General features: G+C 36.7%; 1 protein-coding gene across 2 annotated transcripts in view; it reads left to right on the top strand.

The window, feature by feature from the left end:
- IARS1 (isoleucyl-tRNA synthetase 1) overlaps positions 1 to 15137 on the top strand; it is a 116312-nt gene that overhangs the window by 39135 nt on the left and 62040 nt on the right. For both annotated transcript variants that reach the window (XM_076346026.1, XM_076346024.1), the window contains exon 14: positions 4607 to 4705. In XM_076346026.1, the coding sequence (XP_076202141.1) occupies positions 4607 to 4705 (99 nt within the window). The remainder of the gene's footprint in view (positions 1 to 4606; positions 4706 to 15137) is intronic.

Genomic DNA, 15137 nt, shown 5'->3' with positions numbered 1-15137 from the left:
GCAGAATGTCTTTAAATGTCTGTGTTCAAACTTTCCATGTTTTGGATAAAATGGCTATATTATAGCTGTTATCATAGTTACTTCTTTTTAACCTTGTAAAATTACTTCTTTCTTTGGAGTCTGGTAGAGCCCAGTTGCTTATAATGTGGAAACATCTGTATTGTTGATTAAAATCAAAGTTAGCATTTATCCACTGCGGTGGGTAGTAAGGGTAATACATACATGTTTTTCTGCTCGGCCATTCCTGAATGGCGTTCACAAATAATGGTTACATCTTGGATCAGAAATAGCGGTTGACATGTTTATAATATCTGTGGGGACTTCTTAGAAATATTTGTTTTTGCCAACTAGAAATTGAAAATTAGCTCTGGGATGTCAGGTAGGTGCTTCAGCACAGTGGCCTGTCAAGAATCTTCCTTCTCAGATTGGGAATTTTGCAGGGGTTGAAAGAGGACTCCATGGGCCTTCAAGTATAGTAAACTAATGTAAGAAGTTTCGATTATGAGAAATACAGGCTAGACAAGTTTAATCTAGAAATGAAGTGTGTTTTATTAGTGTCCTCTCTGGTTTTAAATGTATACAGTTGCTACTGAAAAATTGAGGAGGAAAAAAAAATCACTGGATAATGTCAAATTTAAAAAAAGAAGCTTCGGTAATCTTAGTACGAATACTGTATTAAACTGTTTTATTACAAGTAAAGACACACTTAAAAAAAAAATATCTAGTTACATATCTGAAATGAGTTGGAACAGTTTAAGTCATATCTGATGCATACAGCACCTGTACTGAAAACAACTGTGATAAAAGCTTTTCTCTCCATCTAGCTTTAATGCTACTAGGTGAAGTGTTTTAGCAGTGTGCATTTATCTTTGATCTATGGCAAGAATAACCTTTACTTGCTCTTCAATAGCATGATTGGTTTGTTTCTAACAGCTACCTAGAGAAAGAAGGGGAATTACTCTTCAAGTGTTATGTCCTTGATGATTTGGGACAGTTTTTGAAAAATGGCAGCCCAAAAACAAGCAGCACTTGTGTTTTTCTTATGTAGCAATTCAAATGTACAGTCATGGCCTTCTGAGACAAACCAGTAATGTAGAAATGCTGATTCTGTAGAACATACTTAATCCTGCCACTCTGTTGACATTTTTGTTGATTGATGATAAGTTGCAGGCAGCACCTAGCAGCAAATTATCTGGTGGGAAGAACAGAATAATGGATTCTACTTGAAAAGCTCATTTCACTGCCATCAGAAATCAAACCATAATTGGAATATGCTAAAAGTAGAAGGGTAGTTCTTAACTTTGAACATAGTTATAAGTTATTTTGATTAATGTAAGAAAAAACTTTGAAATCAGACTCTTCTACTTAATGTACTACTGTTCATGCTTTTCCCTGAAACCAGGCAGTTGTTGAATCCTCAGTATGTTGAGATATTTTCCCTTTTTACATATCATCAAATTAGGGTCCTTCTCTACATTTTCTTGTTGTTGTGATATGTAGTAATTTTCTGTCAACCAAACTTTAAAATCTGAGAGGAAAACAGTAACGACTTGGTAAGTACACAGTAGATAGTTTTCAGTTAGAATTCCCCTTCATTGGAATTGTTGAAGATGGAGATGGTTGGTGAAAAACGCTCTATGTAGATGTGAGATCTTGAGAGTCTGTATGGTCTAGGTAGCAATTTAACAACTCTGAAAGATAGCAGAGGTAACTAGCATGACAGCTGAAGTGTCCATCGCATGAAGCTACTGCGTGCCATTCTGTTAGGAAGCAATATTGGGAAGCTCTACCATTGACAGATACAGAGCTTTGTCTTTTTCAAGCCAGTGAAAGCAAAGCCAAGAAGCATCTTTGATAGCATGTGGTCAGTTATCTATCATTTGTTTCCTAAATTACGAGAAAATGGAATGGGAATAAGACCACAATAATTTGTTTACAACAGCTGTGCAGTCCAAAACAGGTATGAGAAAACTGTTGGGAGTGTGTAGTGTCCACAGAGAACGGTCTTTCCAATCTTCATCTTTTCAAGTATAAAGATTGTATTTCACAGAATGCTAATTTTGTGGCACTGCTAAGGAACAGGCAGTTTGCTCAGGTGCTTTGATTCCTCTGATACAATTCTAAAGGACGTGTTTATAAGGGGAGCAAAACATCATTCAGCTGAGACAGAGGGCAATGCTTAGGCAGGAATTTTGTAAGCATCAGTCTCTGATTTAGGTCTGTCTGGGTGTTTTTTCCCTTGTCTTGTATTGATGGAAAACACAACCCAGTAATGGGTATTTCTCATTTGATTCTACGGCAAAGAAATGAATCTGGTTTCCTCAACCCTCTCACCGGTCATGAGGGGCAGAAATGTGTAAGATGTTACTAATTGGGCAGATTTTCAGTATGTTGTTCTGTTTTTGTCTCCTGCCAAGACACTACTTGGCAGTACAGCTAGAAGAAAGAAGATACTCAGGGAAACTGTGCCATCTGCCATTTCTTACTACCTTCATGTAGGTGGAAACAGTGCTCTGTGGGTGCTTTGGAATGGTTATCAAGTATTATAAAGTTACAGTGTTAGGTTGAAAGCCTGGGAAATGATCACGGCTTCATCTGCTTGTCTCTTTTTCGTAGATCCTTTGTGTCTGAAGCTACTTTTGCACTAAAGCTTATCTTTCATCAGCCCCATCTGTCAGCTGCTTACTCCTGATAGAGGTTGGGTACCAGTTTATTGTCTCAGCATTCTTTTTGCAATATGTTAAGACCATGTGGAAAACTGTTATTGTCAGGTTTTATTATTCTTGTTTCCAGTAACGCAAGATCTATGATGGCAATCCATCATTCTTCAGCACATCTGAAACAAGACGCTCATTGAAACTAAAATACTTCTGGAGGACCTTCTAGCTTGCAGAATACTTTCTTTTTTGCTGTGATCTTGCTGCTGTGTGAGGAGTTAACTGAACTGTTCCCTTTTTTAGGTGTTAGGACTTAAATTTGAGCAGCAGAAATTCCTAGCTTAGCACATTTGCATTAAATAGCTGGAACGCTACTACATTATTGCTTTCAGCTCTTACCATTTCCTGTAGGGTTATAGATACTTTAACTCTTAAAAAATACAGATCGAAATATATCGCTTATAGTTAAAAGGAAACACCTTCCGAAATATAGTATTAAGAGAAGTGAAGTGTTGTTTATTATTGGGATTTATGCAATGTGAGGGCGGTTTTTCAGGTCTGAATAACCTTTCCTGTGGGTTTTCTTTTCTTTTGTTGGTCATGCGGGTGTACCTTTAGGAAGTGCTTCCACAGTAGCAATTTTAATTTACATCATTATCTCCAATAGTTTGTACATTTCAAACGAATCCTTGCTATAGATATAAGTAAAATGAATTAAACTTTTAAGATGGGTTGTTTAGCGACTGCATGTAGGAGATAATGGTAGTTTCTCAGGGTCTTTGCTTGCGAATTATTGTTGAGCAAGTGTATTTCCAAGTTCTGAGGCAAAGTGACTTAAACAAAAGTGATATTTTAAGAAACATTTTGTGGGGTGGATTGATAGTAAGGGAGAATGAGCTACTTCTCCCAGTGTTGTTGAAGCTGCTCTGTAGCCATAGACAGATTCCATCCCCCAGAGCTCAGTGTCCCTTTTCAAGTTGCAATAATGGGATGGATGTGAAGGATTAGAAATGTCTGAACTCTCCTATAATGACTTGTACCCGCTATTTGATTACTGGATCCTTTAGAAGGATGCATGCTACTTGAACAATCTCTTAAGACCTTAAGCAGTTGTATTACGGAACTGGCAAATAAGAGACCAGGTTGAGACACAATGTGGTCGGATGCTTAGAGATACTAATTTTACTAGGTAATTTAGAGAACTTATCAGTCTGTACACTCTGCCCTATAGTGTTTTCATTTCTAAGCAATCCCAAGTTCTGAATCTGCTCCCACCATATATGGATTTCGTATGACTTTCTTTGAATGTTGAAGTAAGGAATATATTAAGATGTTTTTATAACTTCTGACTTTTATATGTTTATCTGGATCTCTTTCTTTCCTTTTCCTCCTGGAATGGGACATTATTCTAGTTAATCCTGGGTACTGTTACTTCATCTTTATGATTTATTATTATTATTATTTTAAATACAGATAGTAAAAACATAGCATAATGTTTTCTGGCTTTTCAGATTGACGTACACATAGAAAAGATACAGAATGAGCTGAAGTGGAAGACTTAAATATGACTCATTTTAATGCTTACTGAAGTTCATATTATTGTATTATGTAGGAACATAAATTTCAAATTCAAGTATTGTTTGAATGTTCTCATGGTTTCTTTTGCTATACAAATTACTTGAATTGCTGGGTTTGAAGGCTTTTTAAACTTTTTTTTTTAGGATTTGATTTTAAAATAGTAGCTCGCATAAGTGTAACAGTTTGTGTAATTTAAAAACCAAAACCCAACCTTTGTAACTGATAATACTTCAGGAACGACAATGAATTCAGTCTGTGGAAAGGGGACTGTCATGTACAAAAATACATTTTAAAGAGTATTTTATAAATAGTGTAGCACTGAAAACGTTTTTGTTTGTTTTGCTCCCTTCCCCATCACCTTCCCTCTACAGGTCAGATACTCCATTGATATACAAAGCTGTGCCAAGCTGGTTTGTAAGAGTGGAGCACATGGTGGAGAAGCTACTGGAGAATAATGCCCAATGCTACTGGTAATGTCTCCTGCATATATGTGTATAAATACATTTTTTTTTTTTCCCTTTGCCAGGGGTTGGGTGTGTAGAGGGGTGTGTGTGTGCGTGCCGGAACTTTACAAAGCTCTATTTCACTGTTAGTGTGCTAACTTAACTTTGTATTTCCATTCTGTCTTTCTGAACCAATGTTACTGGAATGGGGCTGGTAACCACTTTTAAACAGTGTTTTATCTCAGGTTTGACACATGTGCCTCAAACCGGTAGAGCAATGGGATAGTCTGCCTGGTATAAACAGATACAACCTGCTTAATTGCGTATCAGGCCAGTGCTTGAACGTGTTTGTGCACTATTCCTTTCTTGTGTCAAGAAGGCATTCTTTGCTTGTGTAAAATCCCAATGAGAAATTTATTTTAGGGTGTAAGTAAGGTTGAATACATATTAATAATTTACAGTGAAAATACATTACAGGATCATTAAAAAGTATCCTCAAATCATGTTATACAATCCTAAGAAATTCAGCATGAGAGAAACTGCAAAGGAAAATAAACCTGCGGAAGCATGGAAGTACACAGTTAAGCCTCCCAAAAGGGTCCACTAGAGAGAATAATTTAGGCAGCTAAACTCTGGGTATTAATTGTTCCAAATTAAACTAATTTTTAGATAAGTTTTTTCTTTTCATCTAGTTATTACAGATAAGGTTGATACTTTATCATAGGTGTGTTTAAAGAGAAAAAAAAAAACAACTAACAAACCAACACCCCCTCCCCAAAACCCACCTTCCCCTCACAACACCCACAAAAAGCCCAACCCAACTGCCCTAGCTTATGTAATAGTTATAAGTATCGGAGGTTTAAATCAGAATTTTCTACTAGTGGCAAAAATTAAATCTTTATATGTATATAGGGAATGTGAAAAATATTTGTGTGAAATTTATGTAGAAAACAACAGATAAGTTTTAGATAATTTAAATGCACTATAAATTAGCAGGAAGAGGGAACTATTGGCGATGGCAGCCATTTTGAGATTCAATTTTGGGTTTATGGTTTGTTAGTAACAAAAGGACCCTATCTTCTCCACCTCCATAACCTTTATTTTTATTTCTCCTCCTTTCATAAGTAACTTGTGCCTAGGAAGTTGAGACCAGGTGGGGCAAATATGGAGGTTACAGCCTCATTCAGTTGTACTGTATATCATTTCAGTTGTTGTTCAGTCTTTTCATACGAGGACTGTAGGAGAGTTGGGATTCCACGCCTGTGTGCCTCTGCTCAGCAACTGAAGTGGTGTTAAAGAAGGTGACTCAACTTTCAGTGAACAATTACAGCTTATGCTGCGTTTTATCATGGACAGTAGTTAGCAATTAAATTCTCCATGAGCAGCTTTTGCATAACTGCTTACGTGGTACAAGCACTGTAAATATTGAAATATGTGGGAAAAGTTAGTGATCCATGATACAGACTGTCCAAAAATGCTGCAGCGTTGGCTTGCTAATAAGCACATGCCCAGTCTGGATATGTAAGAAGATTTTATAGATTAGTAAGTGTTGCTTTCTGTTTTCCATAACAGAACATACTGTGATCCTTCTTTTGGGGAAAAATAAGCTGGAGAGGGGGTGAAAGTGTTTGTTCTTAGCTTTAATTAGCTTTCTCAAGATGCTTTTACTGTTTTGATGACTGACAGTAGACCTGCGTACTTAATTTTCACATGAACATAAGAAAAATGTGCTGATCCTTCCACTTAAGGAAGTGTTTGAATGGTTGAGATAGTTTTGCTTTTCCAGAAGGAAAGCTTTAAGAAGAAACTGATAAGTGACCTCCACTCATCCAGAAGACACTAATAAGAATTAGTAAACAGTTTGAACCCTATCTCATCTACATATTTGGGTTTTAAGTGGTGCTTTCTCTAAGTGTTGAGTAGTGGGAATACAAGTGGAACCAAATGTGAGAGCTGCCATTGCAAAGGTTGTGTGGGAAGACCAGGCAATTGTATTAATTGGCAATATTCAACATGCTTGGAATTAAAGTAACCGTTTGTCCTTTAGGCCATGCTTGAGTCTCAACATAATCCTGTAATTGACCATAAAACTAATTCTTCAAGATTCCTCTCAAAACAGTATGGTCTTAGAGATTTTGAGAATCTCTTTGTACAGAAGATGGCAGCAAGTAGAGCTGTATTATCACTAAATGATTAATAAAATAATATTCATATATATTTCCAGTATGTGATTTCATAATTTCTAGTTTGGATACTCAATGGCTTTTGTTACATAAAGATGGCTTTTAAAATCTAGCTTTTTAAAAGAAAAAGGCATTACTTTTAAGGTTTTCTTCCTATGTTCTTCACTGATGTCAGTTTTGTTTGGGATGTAACTTCTTAAGTTGGTGTTGAGAATGCTAGCATTCTTCAATATTCATATTTAAATTTTGGGAACTCCATCCTTCCCAAAACCTACTTTTTTTGCTTTTGAAGAGACTTGATCTCTGAAAGTGTCATAGGAATAATACCTAGCTTTTTAAAAATTTATTTTTGGACTCTCTGGGGCTTCAGCATGTCCTGAAAATGAGAAAATTGGGAATAAATGCTTTTCAGACTATATTAACCTTTGCAAAATGAGTTTGACTGCATTGCTTTTTTTATTCCTATAAATGACTGATAGGTATATTGTCCCTTAAGAATAGCTGCACTCTTTATAGATATCCTTTTTGATGAAATAGATTAAACATAGTTGGACAAACTTTGCAACCTGATTGCATTTCTAATTAGTTTTTTAATGAATTAGCCTACTGATAAAGCCATAGTTATTCAAAATTTAAAGCCAGCCAAAATTTAAAACCGTGTCTTCATTTTTCAAAAGGAACTTAACTATAGCTTTCAAGAATGATTACATGAGTAATGTGCCAGCATTTTTGTAAAATCAGAAACCAAAAAACCCTCTCTTCTTTCTCCCAACCTTATTCTGATCAGAGTGGGAAGTAATTTGTACTGGATGTTGCTGAAAATGCGGAATTGGAACAGTGTTTAAGAGACTCTGTTTCAGTCTTTAATCCAAGGTCTGTTACTGAATGTTCTCTTTACCACACAACTGGCAGAAGAGATTATTTTAAAAAAAAAAATTAAATTAAAAAAAAAAAGGGTATTCATATTCAGATAACCTACTACTGTGGTACTTGAGATAAAGAGGGGCAAAGTTGTCTGCTGTACCATTCAGGGCTGACAGACCTTGGTTTCCTGTTACCTTGATAAGGAAAGTTAGGTGCAGCACCAAAGCTCGTCTAAGTGATCTGGATTTCAGCATTAATTGTTTGTTGTAACTATTGTCTTATAGGAAACGCTCCTTCAACAAATCATTCTATGTAACCACAGACTAGCAACTAAACAATGCCACCTTAGGTTCCGTTGTATAATAAAGGACTAATTCCTGTCATCACAGAGTTCAAAGTTGGCATAAACTACAAATTTATAAGTTATTTTAAAGAGTAAATTGGTGCAATTTATACTTATGTTTCTAAACTGTTGTAGCTCACAGTTCTGGCAGTGTATGTAATATTTTCATACTTGCAGGTCGACAGAAAAGGTTCTGTAGACTGTGTAGTTTGTGTTTAAATACCAGGTTTGAACTCTTTTTTTTTTTAAATTTATTTTTATTTTTTTAAAACCTCCCTCACTTAAAGTTCTACTTCAGTAACTCCTGAAAGATTTACCTCTAACTGTTGACGAGTTTCTAGTGTTAGAGACTATTGCGCAGTTCTGACATTGTTTAATGTAAGATGTACAGCACTTGGTATAGTTGAAAAATGAGCATCAGCGGAAGGAAAGCAGTCATGGAAGACAGTAAGGGACTTCAAAGAGGCCTTTTGTTCTTGCATCTTCTTGGCATTGACAAAGTCAAGCATTGTAATAAAGAGCTTGTTGTATAGATAGGTCCTTAGTTGAAGGTATCCTTTTTTTGACTTTCATCACTTAAACTATTAGTTCTTATTGAAAATACCTCACAGAACACATCCGATAGGCCTTTTTGCTAGAAGTGAATTTCCTGGTTTACAAAGTGTGAATTTTGCACACATTTCCTGCTGTTCCTGTATGAGCACTCTAAAACCAAAGTGTTTTCACATGCGTCAGTCAAACACATTAATCTTTTGAGAAGCTTTTGATCTTGGTCTTTCTAATCTTTGACCAGCGCCGCCTTTGTTGAACAGCAAACTGTCTCCCACCTTTTGAAAGGTGTGATTTGATCACAAATTATGCTTACTCTGTATCATAAACCCTAAGGCTGGTAGGGTGTGCAGAAGATAGGTTGTAGAGCCCATCTGCAATAGAAAGCTAATGTTTGTTCTGCTGAACTTGTAACTTTTGTGCAGATGAGAAATTGGAGTCTGTAGCAGGGGCAACAGAATTTTAAGTCATAACAGAATTGTAGCATAATGGAGGAAAATCAGTTTCTGAGTCCCTTGTTTTCCTCCTTTTTCTTTTTTTTAGGATGTCTCATAGGACTTTTTCTTTCCTAGTTTGTTAGCATTAATAAATACATTTTTATCTGAACAGTTTTGAATGCATCTTGTGTGTGTGATTCCCCTCTCTCCCCCCCCTTTTTTTCCCTATAATATGACCATGCTATTGTAACTCTTGTTTTTTGAATAATCAATCACACTTTTCTTACTTGGGAAATGTGAATACAAATTAGGTCTTCTCTCTAGTAGCGATGGTGAAGTGTATAGTAATGTGCAGCCACTAGATGGCAACACTTCCCGAGGAAAAATTCAAACTAGTGTCATTGCCTACAGTAGGTGGTGAAAAAAAAATGGCTGCAGGGTTAGCTTTGTGTTTGTCTAATTTAGAGCAGCGTAAGTCAGAAGATTTTATTACTGGCTGTTATCAGACATAGTAGAGGATTAGACATGAATTTTGAGGCTTGTTCCAGTTGATTTTGATGGCTTGTGTTCTGCTGTGTCCTAATTTTGCTGTTTCCTCTCAAAGCCTCTTGAGCAGAGATTGCCAGTTATGTGATGAATACAGCAGGTATCTTTTCAGTCCCAGTGAATGGTCATCAAAAGCTTGTTGTTTGGTTCAAGTAATACCTTACTAAATAAAGATTCCAAATGTCAGTTCACTAAGCAATTATGGTGCCATGTTCTTAGGCAGCTGATAAATCTATCTGCGTGTGCGGTATGTTGAATGTCTGCCACCTTTATAGGATTGCAAACACATTTATATATAGAAATTGAAATGAATCCTAAGTGGTAATGCTGTTTAAAAGTACTTTGTAACTATAAATGTTAGACTATTCCAAAGGAAACTATGCAGAAAGAAGAAAAGTGAAAGCTTCTTTTCTCACTGGTTTCAGGAGGCAGGGATTTTTGCTGTCATTGGCAAGATTAAAAATTTTAATAGCGATTAGCATGGTGTCTGGGTCATACGAATAAAATATATCGGGGATTTTTTTATTATGAGAGTATCACAAAATTGGAGGTTACGGCTTCACTTAATCTTGACTTGTCAAGCAGCTGTACACTGCTGACAGCGGGGTTATGATGCAGTCTGCAGCAGCATTGCAGTCTCATGCTAAAGTGTTTGTTGCTATGGGAACCAGGATAAAAGAGTGAAGAAAAACATCGCTGTATCAAAATGATTGAAAGCACTATTCATTTAGCAAATGTAAGCTGCATATAAGCAGAAAATTCTCTTGCAGTGGTGGAGGCAACCCGAACTCATGTGGGGTATGTGGTTGTGCACCATTCTAATAAGTTTTCATGAATTGCGGAGGAGAAAGAGTCTGCTGCAGTGGAAATTCTGCGTGCTTTGCAAACAGCTGACCTTTCCTCTCTCTTCCCCTTTCCTCCCTCCTGCCTCCCCTGGTGTTTAATTAGGTCCATGATATAGATTGGCGCTAATTAAAGTGTCAAAAGGGCATGAGTAGTTGCTTATTTTTATCTCCTTGAATTAAAAACCATTAAAAATCAATTTGAGGGCATGTTGAAGGAGGCTTGTTATTAGAGTAAATTAACATAACGGAATTTAAGACTTTGTCTTCTGAAGATTGGTTAATGTCTAAAAAGAAAAGCAAATTCTACACCTGAACCAAAAAAACAGCTGTTATGCTATGAATCTAAATAAATCCGTACATATTTAATTAAATGACGTAGGGTAACTACTTAATCAGCTTTGTTCTTGCTGTTACAACTCAGCTATTTTCTGGAAGAATAACTTCCTGCTTTCCAGACAGATAAGTGATTCCTGATTTCAGGTGTCACTTAAAAAGTTACCAGGTCACCAGATGAAAGGATAGATCTGGGACCATCTTCTCAGAACCAAACATATCAGACGTTGGGTGCTAATCTGGTGTTAGATTTCCTAATTCACACTATTTAAGGTAGTGTTTTGTTTATCAACTCTATAGTCTAACTCTATGGGGCTGTTTTTCAAATAATTCATAAGCTAAGAGCTTCCTTCAGTTAGTAATTATGAAGTAAATCTTATCCAATACATGCAGTTGCTGTGGTTTTTCAAAGAATGTAATTAATAAAATTAGCTGATGAGAAGAATGATGAAGAGTGAGAAAGGATTAGTATATCTTTATGTAACATCTTAAATAGCTTTTAATGGTAAATTGATGATAAAACATATGAGGCTTCTGCTGTGGCAATATTTGACAGCTGTTTATTTCAGCAGTGATATCTGTGTTTACAGAAAAGAGGGATAGTACTGCTTTGAGACAGAGTTCCTGTGTCCTGTGACTAGGGCAAGGTGAGCCAAATCACGGAGTCATGCAGAGCACATCTGAGCTTCGAAATGGAATAATAAGTTGAATTCAGTATTTGTAATTGTGTTACGAGCATGAGAGAGAGACTTCAAAATACATGTACAGAAAAGGAACAGATGTCTTAATCCAGGAGGAAGCTTATTAAAAGGATTATGTAATGATTTAGATTTTTTACATCCTGCACATTTCTCTTCTGGAGACAAGAGTCAGAAAGCAAATATACTAATTTTAATTGATGCTGTTCCTCAGGTATTAATTGGTGGTGAAGTCACTGGATCGGCAGCCATGGTAACTTACTGTTAGCGCACCCATTCATGCTCTGGGATTGAAGATGGTCCGTAATTTGCTATTTTCAAATCCATGCCCACTTTGCTTGTGTGACTTGGGTGCTGGGTAGTACGTAGACTTTGAAGGCAAAGAAAATGGTTTCTGTTCTGATAAGCTAATAAATGTTGTTAAAGGACTGGAGTTTCTTTTGCTCTTCAGGGTGTGGCTTTTTTTTTTTGCTTGTCAAATGGAGTTTTTATTTTAGACACTAAGAAAATGAGTAGCTACCAAGAAAGGATGTGGGAGTTCACTGTGCAGAGGACTTAGCAATGCATGAATTTAGCAAAACCCTAAATCTGCTTCAAAAACAGGAACAGTCAAAAATAGACATACAAATTTGGAGCAGATTAATAATTTTCATAATTTCTAACTTGTTAAGGTAGGGTTTTGATGTTGGGAGAGTAAGATAGAAATTAGCATCCAAACAGGTTGAAGCTGATGTACTTCCATTCAAAATCCTTCTAATTTATGAGTTGACAAATCAATATTTATTCCTTTGTGTTGCGGAGTTCAGTTCCCTGAACTTTTCAACTGCTGAAATGTCTGCACTATCCTGGGTGCCAAAAAAGTAGAAATAGCTATTATTCCACACTATTCTACAGGCATGAATCAAGAGCTTCACGACCTGCTGAGACAGCAGTCTCCTTAACCTTGCTAAATGTTTGAGAAAGAAGTAGGAAATCCTATCTGTGTCATTTTGCAGAGAAATTTGAAGGTCAAAACCAACACAAATTGTAGACCAGTTGCGAAATAAAACCCCCTGTTTCTAACAGCACAGTTTCAGGAGCTGCAGCAGGTTTGCATTAGGAGAGAAGTTGCTTTGATTTCAGTTGCAAACTCGGGGGAACTGTTTGATGCTGGAGCTTGACCTTTTCTGAGATCTGAATCTATTCAGTGCCATTAGCAGTGGGTTACTCTAAACAGGCTGTAGCACTAGTCACCTTGCTTGTCATACCCAGCTGTAAATTCAGTGGAGTCACAAGCATAAAACTGAAATTTGTGCTTTCAAGCTGAAGGGGGTTTGTGACAGATACCTGGTTAAACATGAAAACCATGCACGTGAGCATATGGGAAAGGGCTTTTTTTTATATATCTGTGTTGTAAAATAGGATTATTTATGTGGGTGGCCTTGCTTTTCGTTTTTGTCTTTTTATTCTTTTTAAAGCTTCTAAATATCCATCCCCTGAGGACAGTTTTGATGCACGGGTCAGTGGCCAGTTGTGCAGCCGTTAACTTTCAGGGGACTGTTTCAGCTTTTGGGTTTAGGTAAGTGGTGTTTAACACACCCCAAAATTTCCTGAAAGCTAAGGACCAGCGTCAGTAGTGATTCACAGTTTTATCATGGTCATGTCAAAGTCACAATTCTGTTTGCAATGTACTTGGGAATACAGATGGAAAAATTAACTGGGAATTATGAGGAAGATTGTGGGCTGATACATTAAACAGTATAGTGTAGTCTCAGGGTGAGGCCAAGTTTCTTCAGTTACTGCACGCGAGAAAAGGGAGCAGAATTCACCAGAGGGCGGCATTCCTCAGGCTGCCCTTAGTCTCCTTAGTTGAGTAAAACAAACAATCTTTCTGCAAATTTAAGAAATCATTGTTTTGTGTAAATGGAAGAGTAAAAAATGCTTCCTTAACTAATAATATATACCTGTGGCAGGATGTTATATTTATTAAAATTTAACGAGAGAAATATACCAAGAAAATATCTAAGAGAAGAGGATCAAAAAGAAATGGAAAAAAACCCCTATAGAAACACTAACCTGGAGTTGGTGTAACATAATGATCAGGTGTTAGTAACAACGTTGTTGAGAATACACTGTTCTGTCTTCCCAGCCTAGTGAAATATTTAAATAGAAGGTGCCTCTGTTTTCTTGGTTTTCTGGTTGTTTTTTTTTTTCTTATGACATGTAGGTAAGTCAGAAGTGTCAGACTGAGCTATCTGTAGCTAAATCTAGTGAGACTAAATTAAATAAAAGGAACAGGCTGTAGTCTTGAAGACCTGCAGGACTGGCAAGGCTGTTCTCTGCTGCGGATACCTCCTCTAGCTTGTTCCCAGTTGGAGGCTGTATCTGCTGTTTGGTATCTGGGTAGCATGTATGGGCAGCATCTGTGTGGTGATAAGAACCAGTTGTTTTAAGTAACACTTTCTTTGAGTGATGGGCTCAAAATGTGTTTGAGATACAGGCTCTTATTATTTTATTTGATGGCTGTGTCAGTGTTATTTCTGTATTGTACCTCTAAAGTGCCACAAATCATTGTTGCAAGTGTGGTTCATAGTAGATGAAGTGGTTTGTGTTTTATGTTCCACTGAAAACTGGCAGCAGGGTCAGACAATTTTACCAGAGAGGTAAATTATATGCTTTCATAGCTCAGAGAGAGAGAGAGAGAGATCACACCACATACATTTTTGTGGTTAATGTCCACTTTGGGGATAAAATTAATTTTTCATGCATGTTTTGAGGAGGCAGAGTTGAAACTCTTAGCATTTTAATGTCATTGGGGGACTGTTTCAGCCTCTAGCTATGTTAAATTGGACTAATAATTTCAGCTAATCAGTGTCTAACAACTTCTGAAAAATGGAAACTAGTTTAGGTGTGATGTAAAGAGAAGTTTTCCACATTAGTGGAATGTTGGGCAAATGCTAATGATCTTCATACAGTTTCCACTTGTGTTTGGCGAGAGGGTCTCTTAAGGTCACCACAAAAAGTTAATAGTAATGAGTCCCACTCTAAAACAAATTGCGAAAGCCTGTATACATGTATAAATTTCAAAGCAGGCATATGGATGTCATGTGAAACATCAGTCACTGGGTTTGTTTAAATTTTTTTTATATTACATTTTTGTTTATGAAATGTTACAGAAGATAACTTTGCAGCCGAAAGTAAATCTAGAAATGACTAGTGAAGCTGTGGAATTTCAGGCTGATAATTAGTGAGTCTTTTAACGGTAGTTTTTATCCACCTCAGACAACATTGGCATCAAGAAGTCTGCAGATCTCCACATGGCAGCGTCATGGGTAAAACTTTTAAAAGACAGTAGCTTTCATTTTCATCAGTAGATTTTTGAGGGATGCTCACACTTATTTCATAGCTCTCCCGCTGCTGGGCCAAATCCTACCTGAGTGCGTCATGTGAATCCGTTCTTTTAATTTTTCCTCTAAAGGATTCTCTTCATTTTTATTACTCTTGGGGCTGATCTGTGATTAAAAATCATTCTTCCTCTTCAAAAAAAAAAAAAAATTGATAGAGGACCAAGAGCTTCAAAAAGAAAAGGTGGAAGAGACCATGTGTTTTCTGTAGTTTGGCTGCTCCTTTCTTTAGAAATTCTGGGTCTCTAAATCCAGCTCATACCTTGGGAAGGGACCTT

Source organism: Aptenodytes patagonicus, chromosome 8, assembly GCF_965638725.1.
Source record: "Aptenodytes patagonicus chromosome 8, bAptPat1.pri.cur, whole genome shotgun sequence".
Lineage (NCBI taxonomy): Eukaryota > Metazoa > Chordata > Aves > Sphenisciformes > Spheniscidae > Aptenodytes > Aptenodytes patagonicus.
The sequence above is the reverse complement of the archived record's forward strand: the minus strand, read 5'-3'. Positions and strand labels throughout refer to the sequence as shown.